Source organism: Macrotis lagotis, chromosome 3 (genome assembly GCF_037893015.1).
Source record: "Macrotis lagotis isolate mMagLag1 chromosome 3, bilby.v1.9.chrom.fasta, whole genome shotgun sequence".
NCBI classification, from domain to species: domain Eukaryota; kingdom Metazoa; phylum Chordata; class Mammalia; order Peramelemorphia; family Peramelidae; genus Macrotis; species Macrotis lagotis.
Window position 1 is genome coordinate 216,116,048 of NC_133660.1, and position 14,837 is coordinate 216,130,884.

General features: G+C 35.7%; 1 protein-coding gene across 3 annotated transcripts in view; it reads left to right on the forward strand.

The window, feature by feature from the left end:
• SORCS2 (sortilin related VPS10 domain containing receptor 2) overlaps window positions 1-14,837 on the forward strand; it is a 1,216,578-nt gene that overhangs the window by 937,056 nt on the left and 264,685 nt on the right. For all 3 annotated transcript variants that reach the window (XM_074229834.1, XM_074229835.1, XM_074229836.1), the window contains exon 4: window positions 9,080-9,244. In XM_074229834.1, coding sequence (XP_074085935.1) covers window positions 9,080-9,244 — 165 coding nt within the window. The remainder of the gene's footprint in view (window positions 1-9,079; window positions 9,245-14,837) is intronic.

Below are 14,837 nucleotides of genomic sequence, written 5' to 3' on the forward strand. Positions count from 1 at the left end.
TTGTTTGTTCTTTGCTAATTTATGCTATTTTCGTAGCACTAAAGTAAAGAAAATGTATGCACAGAATTCTGAAAATCAGAAAATGCTGCAGTGTAATCACTAGAGCTAAAGGCTTGAATTCAGACCTCTTTGTTCCAGAATCAATTGCTATACCTATCTACTACATTGCTGCTGTCTAAGGAATTTCAAGACCAGTATGTCACACTGATACATATCCCAAGTATCATCTGTTCATCTTGGAATAGGGGCCAATATAACACTAAAAAATTACTTTAGTCCAAATTTCAAAAAAAAATCCTTAAGTCATTCATGTGATTTGCAATCCCTAATTGAAGCTTTGTCATTGTTTGAATATTTGTTCTGGTTGACATTCTTTATTTCCTTTTCTTTCTCTCACTGACAATGATAAGGAGGGAAAATAGCCCAAGAATGTAATTTCAAAGACTTGATCCAGAAAATTGTCTTTCAGATCTTTTTTGTGTAATGGAAAGAGAACTGAACTTGGAGTCAGGAAAGAACCCGATATCTGAAGTCAGAAAATGGCACGTTGAAACTTGATCCTTCAACTTGTTGTGTGACCATGGTTAATTCGCTCCTCTTTTCTGTTTCAGTTCAGTAAAACAAACATAGTTAGGTGAGACCAGATGATTTCTAAGGGTCCTTCTAGCTTTAAATGAAAAGTCATGAATGATTGCTAAAGTCCACTCCAGTTCAATATTTTGATGATTCTAAGAAGAACTTGGGAGATGGGGCAGGGGAAGGGAGAATTGTGTTTCCCAGTTTATTTAGAAAATAACCAGTTCCAAACTTCATTTTAAATAACTGCATTTCCAATGGGGCACAAATACTCAACTTTAAGGTCTATTTGATAATTAAATCCAAGAGGTAGTCTCTATGCTGCTGTGATCAGGGAGACTGATTGAATGTGTAGTATGTAGGCAATATTTCCAAGCTGGGAAAAAAGGTGTGTAAGAAAGTGGGGGGGGGGGGTGTTATGGAAGAGCTTGCCCGAAAGGGTCTCATTTTGCTGGGTTCACTGAGAGATGACTCACTGAACAACAGAACCCAGATTCCCATTCTTCAAGTAGAGGAAGAGAGGTACCATGGCCAGCTCTCCTGGCAGTGGCTTAAAACAGGGAGATAAATAATCTTTAGTCCTGGACAGCCAAAATTATCTGAGGAGTCAGTCTGGATGGGCAATCTCATTTATCCAGATGCTCAGTATCTTTTCTAAGATGGTTTGGCTTTAGACAATGGCTTTATGTTACTTGCAGGCTAATTAAAGGAAGAAGGGAAAGCTCATTAAGGTATTCATTAGGGTTAAATAATATATATTGGATTCCCATTTGTTCATTTAAATTCAGTGAATTCACATCACCCACTGAATGATACCCTCACACATTCAGTTTCCTTTCAAAGAATTTCACTTTTTCAGGTAAGGCTCCAAGAGAGTACCATGGTTTGTAAAAAGAGAACAAAGGAGGACATATCAACTTGATTAACTTTAAAATAATGCCCTTCTGCTCTATTCCACATTTGTAATTTTGAATTTTTGTGTCTAGCTATTTGACCTTTCATCCTCACATAAAATGAAAGCCATACTTTACTCAGTGATACCCACATCTGCCTGAGGTCAGCAACTCAACCTTTTTACCAAGTACTACTCTTGCCTCTTATTTGTTGTGTGACCATGAGCAAGTCACTTAACCTTGATTGCCTCAGTTTCCTCATCTGTAAAATGAGATGGAGAAGGAAATTACAAATCACTAGCAGCTCTGACAAGAAAACCCCAAATGAAGTCATGAAGAGTCAGACAAATCCTCTTGTCTAGCTCCATTAAATGTCTGTTGCTATAGGACTGAAAGATCGGAACACATTTCATTAGACACCAGTGTTTTGCTTCCCTCTACAAAACAATCTTATATTTATTAATAATTTCTTTTGTATATATACATACATGCAATACATATGCACAAATATAGACATGCATTGTATATTATATATAGATATATACAGATACACATACATACAAATATATAAATACACACACACACACACACATACTCAGAATCAAGCTCTTTGAGGGTAGGGATAATTTTGAGAGATCTATGCCTAATAGGTGGGGGTAGACAGGTGTATCGGTGGATAGCACGTTACCTCAGGATTCAGGAGGAACTGAGTTCAAATCCAGGCTCAGACTTTTGATACTTACTAGCCATGTGACCTTAGACAAATCACTTAACCACTTTGCCTTACAAAAAAAAAGTACTTAATCAATACTTAATAGATACATTGCTATAGATTGCTAAGATCATAGAGTTAGAGCTGGAAGGGTCTTTAGTGGTGATCTGGTCCTATACTTTCATTTCAGAGAGGCTGATACAGAATCCCAACCAAAAAAAAAATGATTTGTCCAAGGTCATGTTGATATTAAATGGTGGAGCTAAAATTTGGACCCAGGTTCTTTCCATTGTACTACACTGGGAATAACTTCCTACCCTGCTTGAAACCTTTGCTCTTCAACTTGGAAATCTTGGCAATTGATCTAATGCCTGTCCACTCTGTGCCTTAGATCAAACAGCAAGTGATGGTAGGAACTTGGATCTATTCATTTTGATCTAGGCATCTTAATGCTGAAAGCAGCCCCCAAACCATATGAGGAGAGCTCACATTTCACTGTAGTTTGAATATAAGTGAAGTTTTCTTCATAACAATGTGGTAAAAAAAGGTTAGTGTGTATGTATACATTTATATACTTTTCCACTTTAATTTTAATATGTATGTGTGTCTATTTCTAATATTGATATATATTTCAAATATATATATATATATATATATATATATATATATATGGATATGTGGATATTTCAATCTACCTCTCATTTTAAGGCAGCAAGGTGGCACACTAGAGAGAGAAATGGGCCTAAAGTCAGGGACACTCATTTTCCTGAGGTCAAATCTGGCTTCAGATACTTATTAGTTAAATGGCTCTTCCAAGACATTTACTTCAGTTTCCTCATCTGTAAAATGAGAAGAAAATAGCAAACTGCTCCAGTATTTTTGCTAAGAAAATCCCAAATGGTATTACAAAGAGTTGTCCCAACCAAAATAAATGAGCAAAACCAAAAATATCCCATTTTATATGTGAACAAACTGAGTCTCAAAGTAGGGAAATGACTTGTTCAGAACACACAGCTAGTATACAACAGAACTGGGACTTGAAACTAAGACCTTTTGATTCTTTTACTGTACCTTTTTTTAACCCCATGGTCCCTTAGTAGGAAGCAGATAAGAGCCTGAGACAGTTGCAGAGGTTTTGAATGGAGTAGTCATGAGTTCTTAATTGTCAGAAGAGGACTTTGAACAGTAGTCAGAAAACTCCTGATCTGGAATTATCTCCAGTATGCACTATACTGTATTCATCTGATAACTTCACTCAAATGTGATCTCTAGACAGTAGGCTAATGTCCCTGCTGCAAAGTTGTCTTCATTGGTGTCTATTGGGAATAAATTTATGGAGATCTAGAAGATCAAGGTGAGGGCAGAAACATAATGTGAAATGAGTTTAAATTGACCCTTTATTCTTGTTCAGGGGTATGTATATAGCTGCTTCAATGAGGAGCTGAAAACATGAGACTAGTTCAGTAGTTTCTTGTAAAATAAAGTACCACATATAAGCTTTAAACTGAGGCTATGGGTTGTAGAGCAGACTAGAATATTCACATCCTATCTAATATATGTGGAGAGACAAAGAAGTGGCAAGGGTAGAGTACTGGAAGAGACACAGTCAGGGCAAGGAAGTTTCATTGTGGAACAAATACTACAAACCATACCCAGAATATGTATGTTTTAGGTGCCTAAACTGAGACAATAATAAATATGGCCCATGACTTCATAGCTTTCTATTTTATCAAATTATTCTGAAAACTAAGTGCTATTCTCAGTTGTTTATCTTAATGAAGATTGTAAATGCTTTGAGATCCCTTTAAATTCAACAACATGATACAAAAGCCCTAGTTAAAGCCCTAAGAAGGTGCTATATTATGCCAAATCAACATTCTATTCCATCATATCTAAAACAGAATTTCTTAACTTAGGGTCCAGAGACCCTTTTTATTAGTACATTTCAGAAGGCAAATGGATCTGAATTAGGGGGAAATGCATTTTTACTTTTGTTGCCCTCCTTAGAATTTCCTTCAATGATGATTTTTTAAAAAAGTTATTTTGAGAAGGAGTTCAATAGGCTCCAATAGACTGATAAAAGATTCCATAACACAAAAAGCAACCTCAATGATCTTGAACCCCATAGATTTACCAAGTGCCAGATGGCTAATGGTCAGTTCATTCAATCCTATTATAGGTAAATTTTAAGTAGTTGGATGCAAAGCAGAAAATAGGATCAGATCTGAGAATGAGCATGACAGAATCTAAAATAGAGAGGGCAATTGATCCCATGTAAATATACTAATGAAGTAAAATCAAATTGGCAATTAGAGAGTCTCAAGCTACAAAGGAAATTAAGAGAAATAGCACTGTATTTGGGAGTCAGGTTATACCAACTCACATGATGCCTCTTATTTCTTCTTTCTATGCCCCAGTTTCCTCTTCTAAAAGAAAAGAAAGGCTTAAATTAAATACTATCAAAGATTCATTCCCTAACATTCTGCATTCAATGTTAGAAAGTCCCTCACAGCTCTGACATTCTGTGATTCATCTTCTGAGGTTGCTTCTAGTTCTGATATTCTGTGTTTTATATTAGACCATTTTGTGTAGGGTCACAGGTAAGGTAGATGAAAAGAGAAAAGGTGCAACATGGTCAGAGGCAATTAGAACTGACCTATAACCATCGATTTTTGAAGCCCTTTTCTGATTTATCCCCCAAAAAGAGGCACCTCCCAGGCACCCAGCCAGGATCTGAATTTTCCCCTCTTATAAGTAATATTTTAAGTGGAAGAACCAGATCACAAATCATTTATTTTTTTCTTTTTCCTTTTACTTCTTTTTTATCATAATCATCAAACTCTGTCCAAGTTCATAAATTTCCTTTCATGGAATTCCCTTACCTCACCCTACTCCTTTTTATTTTTAATTCCTTCTTCTCTAATCTCATTTAAAGCTAATTCCTTCTCTCAGGTCTACTTTTAGGTTTCAGATGCTTGCCTTTATAGGGGAGATGATAAATCTTTTATTTTTTTCCTCCCTCACTCATTACCCAGAGTTGATTTTGGGTAGGACAGAGGGAAAGCCAGTGAGGCATGGCAGAAAATACAGGAAGAACTGTAGAGAAAGAACAGGGGACTTGGGTCAGGAATTCTGACTCTGAGTTTAGTACTTGTGATGGTGGGTTAAAAAATAATCTTACTGCTCCTCCATTTCTTCATCTCTAAAACTGAAATAATAATTCTTGGATTATTTGCTTCTGTAGACTGTTTTGAACCAAGTGATTTGTCTTATCTTTTTGAAATGTTTCTCGTAATTATAGGATTTAAAGTCGGAAGGAACAACAGCAATACCTATTCTATATCACTTTAAAATTAGCATTGAGCTTTCCAAATTCATTTGATTCCATGCAACAATTCTGGAAGACAGATGTTATTTTTAATCTTCATTTTACAGATGAAAAAAAAAATAAACCCAGAGAGGATCTGTAATGTGCACAGCTAGTATGTATAGCATATTACGTAGCACTTGAACTCAAAACTATTGATTCCTATCCACTGAAACACATAGTTGCCTCCAGAAGTTATCATCAAGCTCCCTCTTTTTCATGATGAGAAAGATGAGGTCTAAAGTGGTAACATCCTTTTTTTCCAAGGTCATATAGATAGTAAATAGCAGATTCCAAGTGCATTCTTTTCACTCCTAAGTGACAATCATGTTGATTTTGGTGACTGGTTTCTTACACAAACCTTGTGATTTAAGCTCCTGAAGGGATATGTTTCTTCTCAGTCTTCTAGTCCAGGTCATTGTGCCCTGAATTCTTCTTTATTTTCTAGTCTCTGTGAAAGAAAAAGAACTTTAGAAAAGCTCATAAAGATCATGAAAAAGAGCAAAAATCCCACATGTACAAAAATATTCATAACAGAATTTTTTGTTGTGGCAAAGAATTAGAAATCGAGGAGATGTCCATCCATTGAAGAATGGCTGTACAAGCTATAGTAAATTATTGCTTTATAAGGAAACATGAGGGGAAAGGATTTCAGAAAAGCCTGGAAAGACTTGCATGGATTGATGCTGAGGGAAGTGAGCAGAAGCAGAAGAACATTATACGCAATGACAACATGGGATGATGATCAACCATGATGGACTTGTTCTTTTCAGCAGTACAATAATCAAAAACAATTTTAAGGGACTAGTGTTGGAAAAATATCATCTATTTTCAGAGGAGGAACTGTGGAGTTTAAATAAAGACCAAACCATATTATCTTCAATTTTTAAAGGTTGTCTTATATATTCAATCATTTTGTCCTCTATTTTTTCTTTCTTCCTTTTGGATCTGCTTCTTCTCTCACAACACATTCATTATTATAAATGTAAGACAATGTCAGATTGCTTTCTGTCAGGGGGAATGGGGAGGGAAGGGATGGAGGGAGGGAGAAAAATTGTAAAACTCAAAAACCTTGCAAAAAGAATGATTGGTAAAAAACTACCATTGTATGTAGTTGGAAAAAATGAAGAATTCAAAATCTTACCAAAAAAAAATGTTAAAACTATCTTTAAATGTAGTAGAAAAAAATAAATTTATTTTAAAAAAATTAAAAAAGAAAAACTCTTGACAATCCATAGCTACATAACTTGAGACTGATATAGCCTTTATAGTAGTAGTATGATTAAAAAAGACTAGTGCCAACCCTGGACTCAGAAAGTCCTGGGTATAATTTATAGCCATGTGACCATTTTTAATCAGTAATTTCACATGTGAGGAACTTCAGTGAAGAACATGGATCAATGCTAATCTGTCCCTCCTCTGTAAAGCAGGGTTAAGAGCTGACTGAGGCAATGGGGTTAAATGGTTTGTCCAGGATCACACAGGCAATGGGCTTCAGGTACAGCTTACACCCAGAAAGTTTTGGCTCTGAATCCAGCTTACTATCCAATACACCACACTTCCTTTCTCCATGTGAACATTGTCAAGATGGCTAAATATAACATTCATAGAGCATTGTACCTAGAGCCAGGAAGCTATTAGTTCAAATCCAGCCTCAGATGTATGAGTTGTGTGAACCTTGTCAAGTCATTAGCCTCACTTTGCCTCAGTTTCCTCAGTCATTAAAATGGGAGGAATGATAGCATCTCTCTTGGGAGATTTTGAGAGTTAAATGAAATGTTTTATAGCATTTAGGATAGAGACTGGAATAGGGTGGATGCTTAATAAATATTTCTTTCTTCTCCTCTCTTTTCTTTTCTCTCCACTTTCTCCTCCTCTTCCTCCAACTGTACTCAAAAGGAATCTCACTTTCCCCAGTTGTAAAATATTGAGATGATGATGTCTATGATAATTACCTCATAGGGCTTTTATTAGGCACAAATATCCTATTATAGCAATTTGCCGATTTGAATGTGTTCTCTGACCACCACTGTTACAGCTTCTATTAACTTGCATCAATAGATCAATAGATTTGTGATTTCTCTGCTGTTGGTGCTCCTTCTCCATCCTGAATTTCAAACCTCCTCAAACTACTCTTTAAGACTTAGTATAGGATCTTAGTAGAGAATAGAGCACTGACCCTGGACTCAGGAGGATCTGAATTCAAATCAGACCTCCAAGACTTGATAATTGCCTAGCTGTGTGACCTTGGACAAATCACTTAACACCATTGCATTAAAAAGAAAGACTTGGTATAGTTGAAAGAAATAATCATTATTCATCTCCTAATGGTTGTTAATCTTCCTAACTATAGTTAAGGGGTCCTTGGGTGACAGAAACAAAATTGTCCATTGCCCCTGAGATGGAAACCTTACCAGTTCTGCAGGAAGTGCCAGGCATTGGCAAGGACTTTGAAGATATCCAGGCCAAGGGGAGACATTGAGAACATTTTAGGAAAGGGTACTCAGTTACCCTTCAATACAAAAAGTCTTCAAAAGAAATAAGTAATTTTGATAAAGTTTTGTTAGTGGTGGGTTCATGCCTGAAAACCCCACAATCAGGGGAGTTGAGCTGGGCAGGTCTCTTGAACTCTGAGGCAAAGAAAGACTAAAGCTAATTGTCAGTCCAAAGTTCAGCAGCTCTATCTTTGGCCCCTTAGAATGGGAAGTCAAAGGCTGCCTAAGAAGGGACAAATTAACTTAGATTGGGAACTGAATAAGCCAAAGTTACAATGATGAGCATTAGGTGGATTATCTAGGTGGTACAGTGGTTAGAGTGCAGGGCCTGAAGTCAGGAAGACCTGAGTTCAAACGTGGCTTCGGGCATAAACTGTGAAACCTAATGCAAGTCACATAACTTCTGTCTGCCTCACTTTCCTCTGTTGTAAAATGGGGATAAGGTAGAACTATCTGCTAGTATTTTTGTGAGGATCAAGTGGAATAATAATTATATAGTTCTTCACACAGTTCCCAAAATATTGTAAGTCCTATATAAATGCCTCTATACTGCCAACCTGGGCAAGATAGAGAGACCCAGTCACCAAAAAACCCATAAAATTTTTTCAGTATGAATATCATATTAAAACCTGTTATAGGCATTGTTGAGTTACTTTTACAAGGGTGCCACAAGTAAGGGAGATTTCTGTTTCAACTCAATAGATTTGAATTTTGTGTTGTTCTAATCATTTTCCTATTAAATAGTCTCCTTTAAAATAACTTTTCAAAGAGTTAGTTATCTGGTATATGAGTGGTGCTAAACTTCACAAACTTACAGCTTAAATCTGTCTTATATTTCTCTACCATCTTGAAACAAAATGGTAGCCATCATAAGGTTTCAATATACACTGTAATTTTCAACAGATTTCAGTGAAACTTTGAATGTGGGCAGAGGTTATAGAAAGAAGTAATCACATTGAAAAAGACTGACAGATCATTGAATTACAAGTGACAATTTGTCAACTCAATGTCCCTATAATTTGTCTTTCTGTTTCAGATAATTCTTGTAAGCTCATCTCTTAATGACCGGGACCAGAGTCTTTTCCTGAGCACTGATGAGGGGGCCACCTTTCAGAAACAACTCATCACATTCTTTGTTGAAACTCTGATTTTCCATCCCAAAGAGGAGGATAAAGTGGTTGCCTACACTAAGGAGAGCAAGGTAAAATTGAATGACCCCCATGTGGTTCTAATCTGCAGGGACTTTAATAGAAGTATTCCCTACTGGCACTGATGTGACTTACTCAGTCTAATTAGCTTTCAACATATTTGATATCCTAGCTCCTGGGCAGAGAGATGGAGGCTTAATCCAGCTGAGGCTATTGTCTCAGCAAACTGGAGAAAAGAGATGCAGAGACAGGGCGGGGAGAGGTAATGGAAACAAATATATTAAACTTATTTTGTTTTACCTCTACTATCATGCCCAAGGAATTAAAGCAGTCATTGGCATTTTCCAGAAGTAGCCACAGGGTACATCTACCACTAACTGACTAAATGATCCAAGACAAGTCCAATAAAAGATGGGCTACATTGTTTGGTAGTGAGTTCTCTGTCAATTATTCAAGCAGTGTAATGAGGTCAAACAAATATTGGACATGGACAAAACTGCATGAGTTCTGTTCCCACGTCTGTCCATTGATTTATCACATGATTTTGGACAAGTCACTTTCTGACTCCAGGCCTGAGAATTTTTATCTATGACAAGGGGGAAAATAGATTAGATAGCCTTTAGGGTCCTTTCTAGACTTAAGTGATAAAACTTTCAACAAAGACATGTTTAAAAATATGAATTTTTGTTAATGATATTTCTAGAAGTTTTCATGACTCTGAACTTACATTCTCTCCCCTTGTTCTCTTATGTGAATCTCACATAAATATTCAATAGTTAATAAACATGTATTAAATGTGAGCTATGGGATTCCTATTTTTGCATCCTGCACTGAGCTTTTACCTTATCCTGATTTATTCTTATATGTAAAACAAGGATAACCAGATTTGTACTCTACATCTCACATTATTAGGAGTAAAATGTTTATAAAATAAAATCTGCCACAGAATTCACTTCTCTTTGAGCCACCATTCCCTCATTTGTATAAGAGGAGAATTGCTCAAAAAAAGTACATTGAGATCTATTATGAGAAGACTTGGGTTCAACTACAATTTCTGCTACTTACCATCTTCTTGACCTAGAAGAAATACAAGACAGTGAAAAAAGGACTGGATTGAGTCAAAGACTTGGATTTGAGTCTTGATTCTGTTACTGGCTACCTTTGTGACTTTGGGCAAGTCATTTAACATCAATCATATATAGGCATATTAAAAGTGTGTTTGTATATGTGTGTGCATGAGGAAATAGTGGATATTATTAAAATAACAATGACAATGACCCTTTCTATACTTCTGAGACCTTTATACTATTCTCATACTCAAGTCAGTGTCCATATTAATTTGACTTTCTGTTTCAGATTATTCTTGTAAGCTCATCTCTTAATGACTATGTCTCATTTATTGATATATAGTTGATGTTATAGTTGAATAAAGAGAGACATAAAGATGATATATGACTTGCTCAAGATTTTAACATTTGCTAATAATAAAACAATGTTTATATGTTTTCTGGTTATCCTGTGTCCTGGAATATCTATTTTAGCTGGTTCATTCATGTAAACTTGAATATGTAAGACTTAGAAAACTGGCACAATATATCAAAGGACAGTTAAATGGGGCAGTGAATACAATGGCAGGTCTGGAGCCAAAAAAACTTCCTGAGTTCAAATCTGACTTCAGGCACTCCTATTTATATTACCCATGGTTTCCCTGTTTATAGGGAATGTTCCCTGTTACACTATTTCCCTCAGTTTCCTCATGTGTAAAATAAACTGGAAAAAGAAATGGCAAATCATTTTAATGTCTTTATGAAGAATATCCCAAGTGGAATCATGAAGAATCTGACATGACTGAAATGGCTGAGCAAAAACTGACTGAAATGATGTACCAGAGACTATTATGGTCTTGGCTATAAGATGGGCTTGGCTATGATGCCTACTAACAGTGTTACCCTGGTCAAGTTATTCAGTGTCTCTTGAATCTCAGCTTTCTCATCTACCAAAAAATAGAATTAATAAAACTTGTGAGTTGTTACTATGAAATAATTCTGTGTACTTTTCATGATCTGCTAAAATAAAAACAGAAATAGCACTGGAAACAATAAAGACAAAAAGACCTGAAGTAGACCCAATATAGAGAAGAAATCTAGGAAAGTGATGATACAACTTTGAGAGTGCTGAGGGTGTTTGATTCTCAAGCTATCTGAAAGCAGGGAAGTTACTAAATGGTTAGGGAGAAAATGGCAGATAATATGTCTAGAGATAAATGAAAAGGACAACAATAGCTGCTCACCTATTTGTCAATATTATTACATTTCCTAAATCTTTATGACATTGATTCTCACACTTAACCATAATATCATTGATCGAAATTTGAGAACAGAAAAGACAGAATTTGCAAATGTCATTCTACAACACTCTTCTTCACAGTCACTCAATTGACTGAGGGATGCAGAGCTTCCTGTCTTACTGTACTGATTTACTGACTGTAGAAAAAATTATTTGATTCAATAAGAGTAAAAAGTCTGATGGGCTTTCATCCAGGAAGATATCTCTTCTATGTAATTCAAAATCATAAAATGTACCTTAGTCAATGAGCCATCTTATTATAGATTATGGTTTCTTTCATTGATCCTTTGATTATCAGTATCAAGTGAGGCTTAATTAAGACTGAGAGTTATATGCTCCTTACTCAGAGGTCTTCTCTAAAGGTGATGAGGTCCTCCACATCCTCCTGTTCTTGAATGAATAGGATGGTGATTACTTCAAACCCTAGAATGTTACAGAGGTTCATAATGGAGAACCACCATCATTCAAAATTCAACCTAGTACTCTACCCAGAAAAAAAACAAGTGGATAAATTTGCCTATTGTCCAGAGCAAAGGCTGTCAAATTATACCCCATAAGTCAAATCTGATCCACTATAGATCTTTGCATGACTCATGAACTAAGAATGATGTTTTTGCATTTTAAAATAAAGTTTATTATATTTTTTGTTCAAAAACAAGCAATGTGCTGGTTTGGGGATCTAGGCCATGGTTTGCTGAATCCTGGTCCAGACTAGCCAAACCAGTAATCTGGTCCAACACACTCTCCTCTCTCTCTCTCTCTCTTTATATATATATATATATATATATATATATATATATAGATATATATATAGATATAGATATAGATATAGATATAGATATAGATATAGATATAGATATAGATATAGATATAGATATAGATATAGATATAGATATAGATATAGATATCTTTCTCTCTCTGTCTCTCTGACTTGTCTATCTGTCTCTCTCTCCTCATATGTATGTGTGTAAATATGTGTAGATAGATAGCTATATAGATGTGTGTGTATTTGTCTATATGTGTGCTTGTTTATGTATATGTTTATATGTGTGTATGTGCATGTATACTCATATATTTACATAAATGATATGTGCATATTATACAGATTATATTTTACATATATATTATTTATACATATTTGATAGTAAGAGGGTTCAGAATTAAATAGGAAGAGAAAAGGAAGCTTTGCATTTTGGAAAATTCAAGTTAAACTGTAAAAAATCTTTTTAATAAAGTTATTCCTCTGGTGATTTTATATGGCTACAAATCACACACTTACTGGAACATGGTCTAAAACTGAGCTACAATGTTTACTACCAAAATTCTGTCTTAGGGCTTAAAAACTGCTTCTTGCTACATCTCCCAATGCCACTTGTTTCCTCATCTTCTAGTATTGATTGATTTTCCTTCTTTCCTTTTTTTTTCTTTCTTTGTGGCTGCCATTTGCTGTCACACAGTCTTCTTTAGGCTGAGCCTTCTCCAATACAGAATGAGTTCACCACAATCCAGTTGGGGCTGGGAAGTAGTAACATAGATGCCAATATCCCATCTTAGCAATATTTCATATTAAGAATGAAATCTTCCCATGTCACATAGTGAAGATAATATTGAGTTCTAATTAAAACCATCAGAAATTCTGTGGCAGATGAAACAATAGAGATAACTTGTTTCAGTGATCATCTAAATGTGAGTATCAATGAGACAGAAACCAGGGTGCTGTATGCTTGCCAAGATGTTGGCCATTAAAAAAAATTATATTGGCCATTGTCATGAAAGAGGTCTAGCCCACAGGGCTTCAGGCACTGAACAGAATGCTAAATTATGCTACACATTCTGGTCTGAATCAATACCCTTCAACCGTGAAGAAATGATAATTTATCTAGGAATGGATTGCAAGAATGGAAAAAGAGGACACTCAAATGTTATCAGTCCTATGCTCACTCATAGAGGGAATTCTATTTCATCACTGCCTCTTTAGGTGACCATAGAGAGCTCTAAATGACCTCAAGGTTTTCTTGCTTTCTGAAATTGGAACATAAATTTGAAGAACATCAGCCAGAGGAATTCTGGTTTCCTTGGTTAGTAGGTGGACATGTCAAATACCCATCAATAAAGAGGCAATAAAAAGAACTACTGGATTGGTGTAGGTTCTAAGGATTCCCTAGGGATGCAAAGTCATCCTACTCTTTTTGCAGCCAAATACACACCAATCCTGCTGCAAACAGCTCCCCTGGCATAGAAGTAGGAATAGTTATTCTAATCATGTGACCAAATAGTTGGCTTTTCTTTCAGTCTCCATACCCTTGATGATAACTGGGTATATCAAATGATTTTAATAGCATCTACAGAGAACTCATATTCCCACGTGGCAGTTATTCTTCCATTTTTTTCCAAATGCCCATCATCATATAATAAGAATACATTCATGGGGTTTATTCCCTATTAAAGACTGGAAATTCACCAGAAGTTTTAGCTTTGATATCTCTTAGTAACTCTCAGCAGCAGTTTATTCTCATAAATTAAGTACCCTAGGCAAAGGTGCAAGAGTGTGGCCACTTAGAATCATTCTGACATACAATGCATGTTGGACAATGGTCCCCAGCAGATACTGATTCTTCTTAGAAACAATTAAATTGGATATGGTTTAAGCAAAATCAGAGAAGGGTCTGAAGCTGGTTTCCTGTTTTATTCTTTTCTTCAAACTGGAAAAAAATATTGAAGATTGCTTTTCTATAGTTAGGAGGCTTACATAGCTTAAGTCCTAGAGAATTCTTTTATTCCTAAAAGCAAAAATTGTCAAGGCTAGACCCATCAACTGAAACATCTCAAGCCAAGGAGGAAGAAGTAGCAACCAAAATTACTGTGGCCAGGTAGGATCAGTTATTGGTTTAGTAGTACAAATTCAGACTAGTTACTGAAAATATGGAGTAGCATGTTAAAAAAATATGAACCTAGAAGATAGGACCTTGAAATGAGTTCGTAGAGAGCATCAAGAATGTGAAAAACAGATATAGAAACTTGATTAACAGTTAAGTTAGCTTCCCAAATATCAGGAGGAAAAAGAGGATCCAAATTTAACCAATATTTTTTCACATACATGACTTAGATGCTTGTTCAGGGTTTTTTGGTTTTGGTTTTGGTTTATTCATCTGGTTTTTTCCTTAATGCCTATATGTGAGGTAGCTCTTCCCTTTAGCTTCTCCTGAATGATTTTAAGCTGAATAACTCCCTGCCGCGACATGGGAGAAACAGCTAAATCTAGTTGTTCACTCTAGCAGTAAGCAACAGACTTTTTCCTCA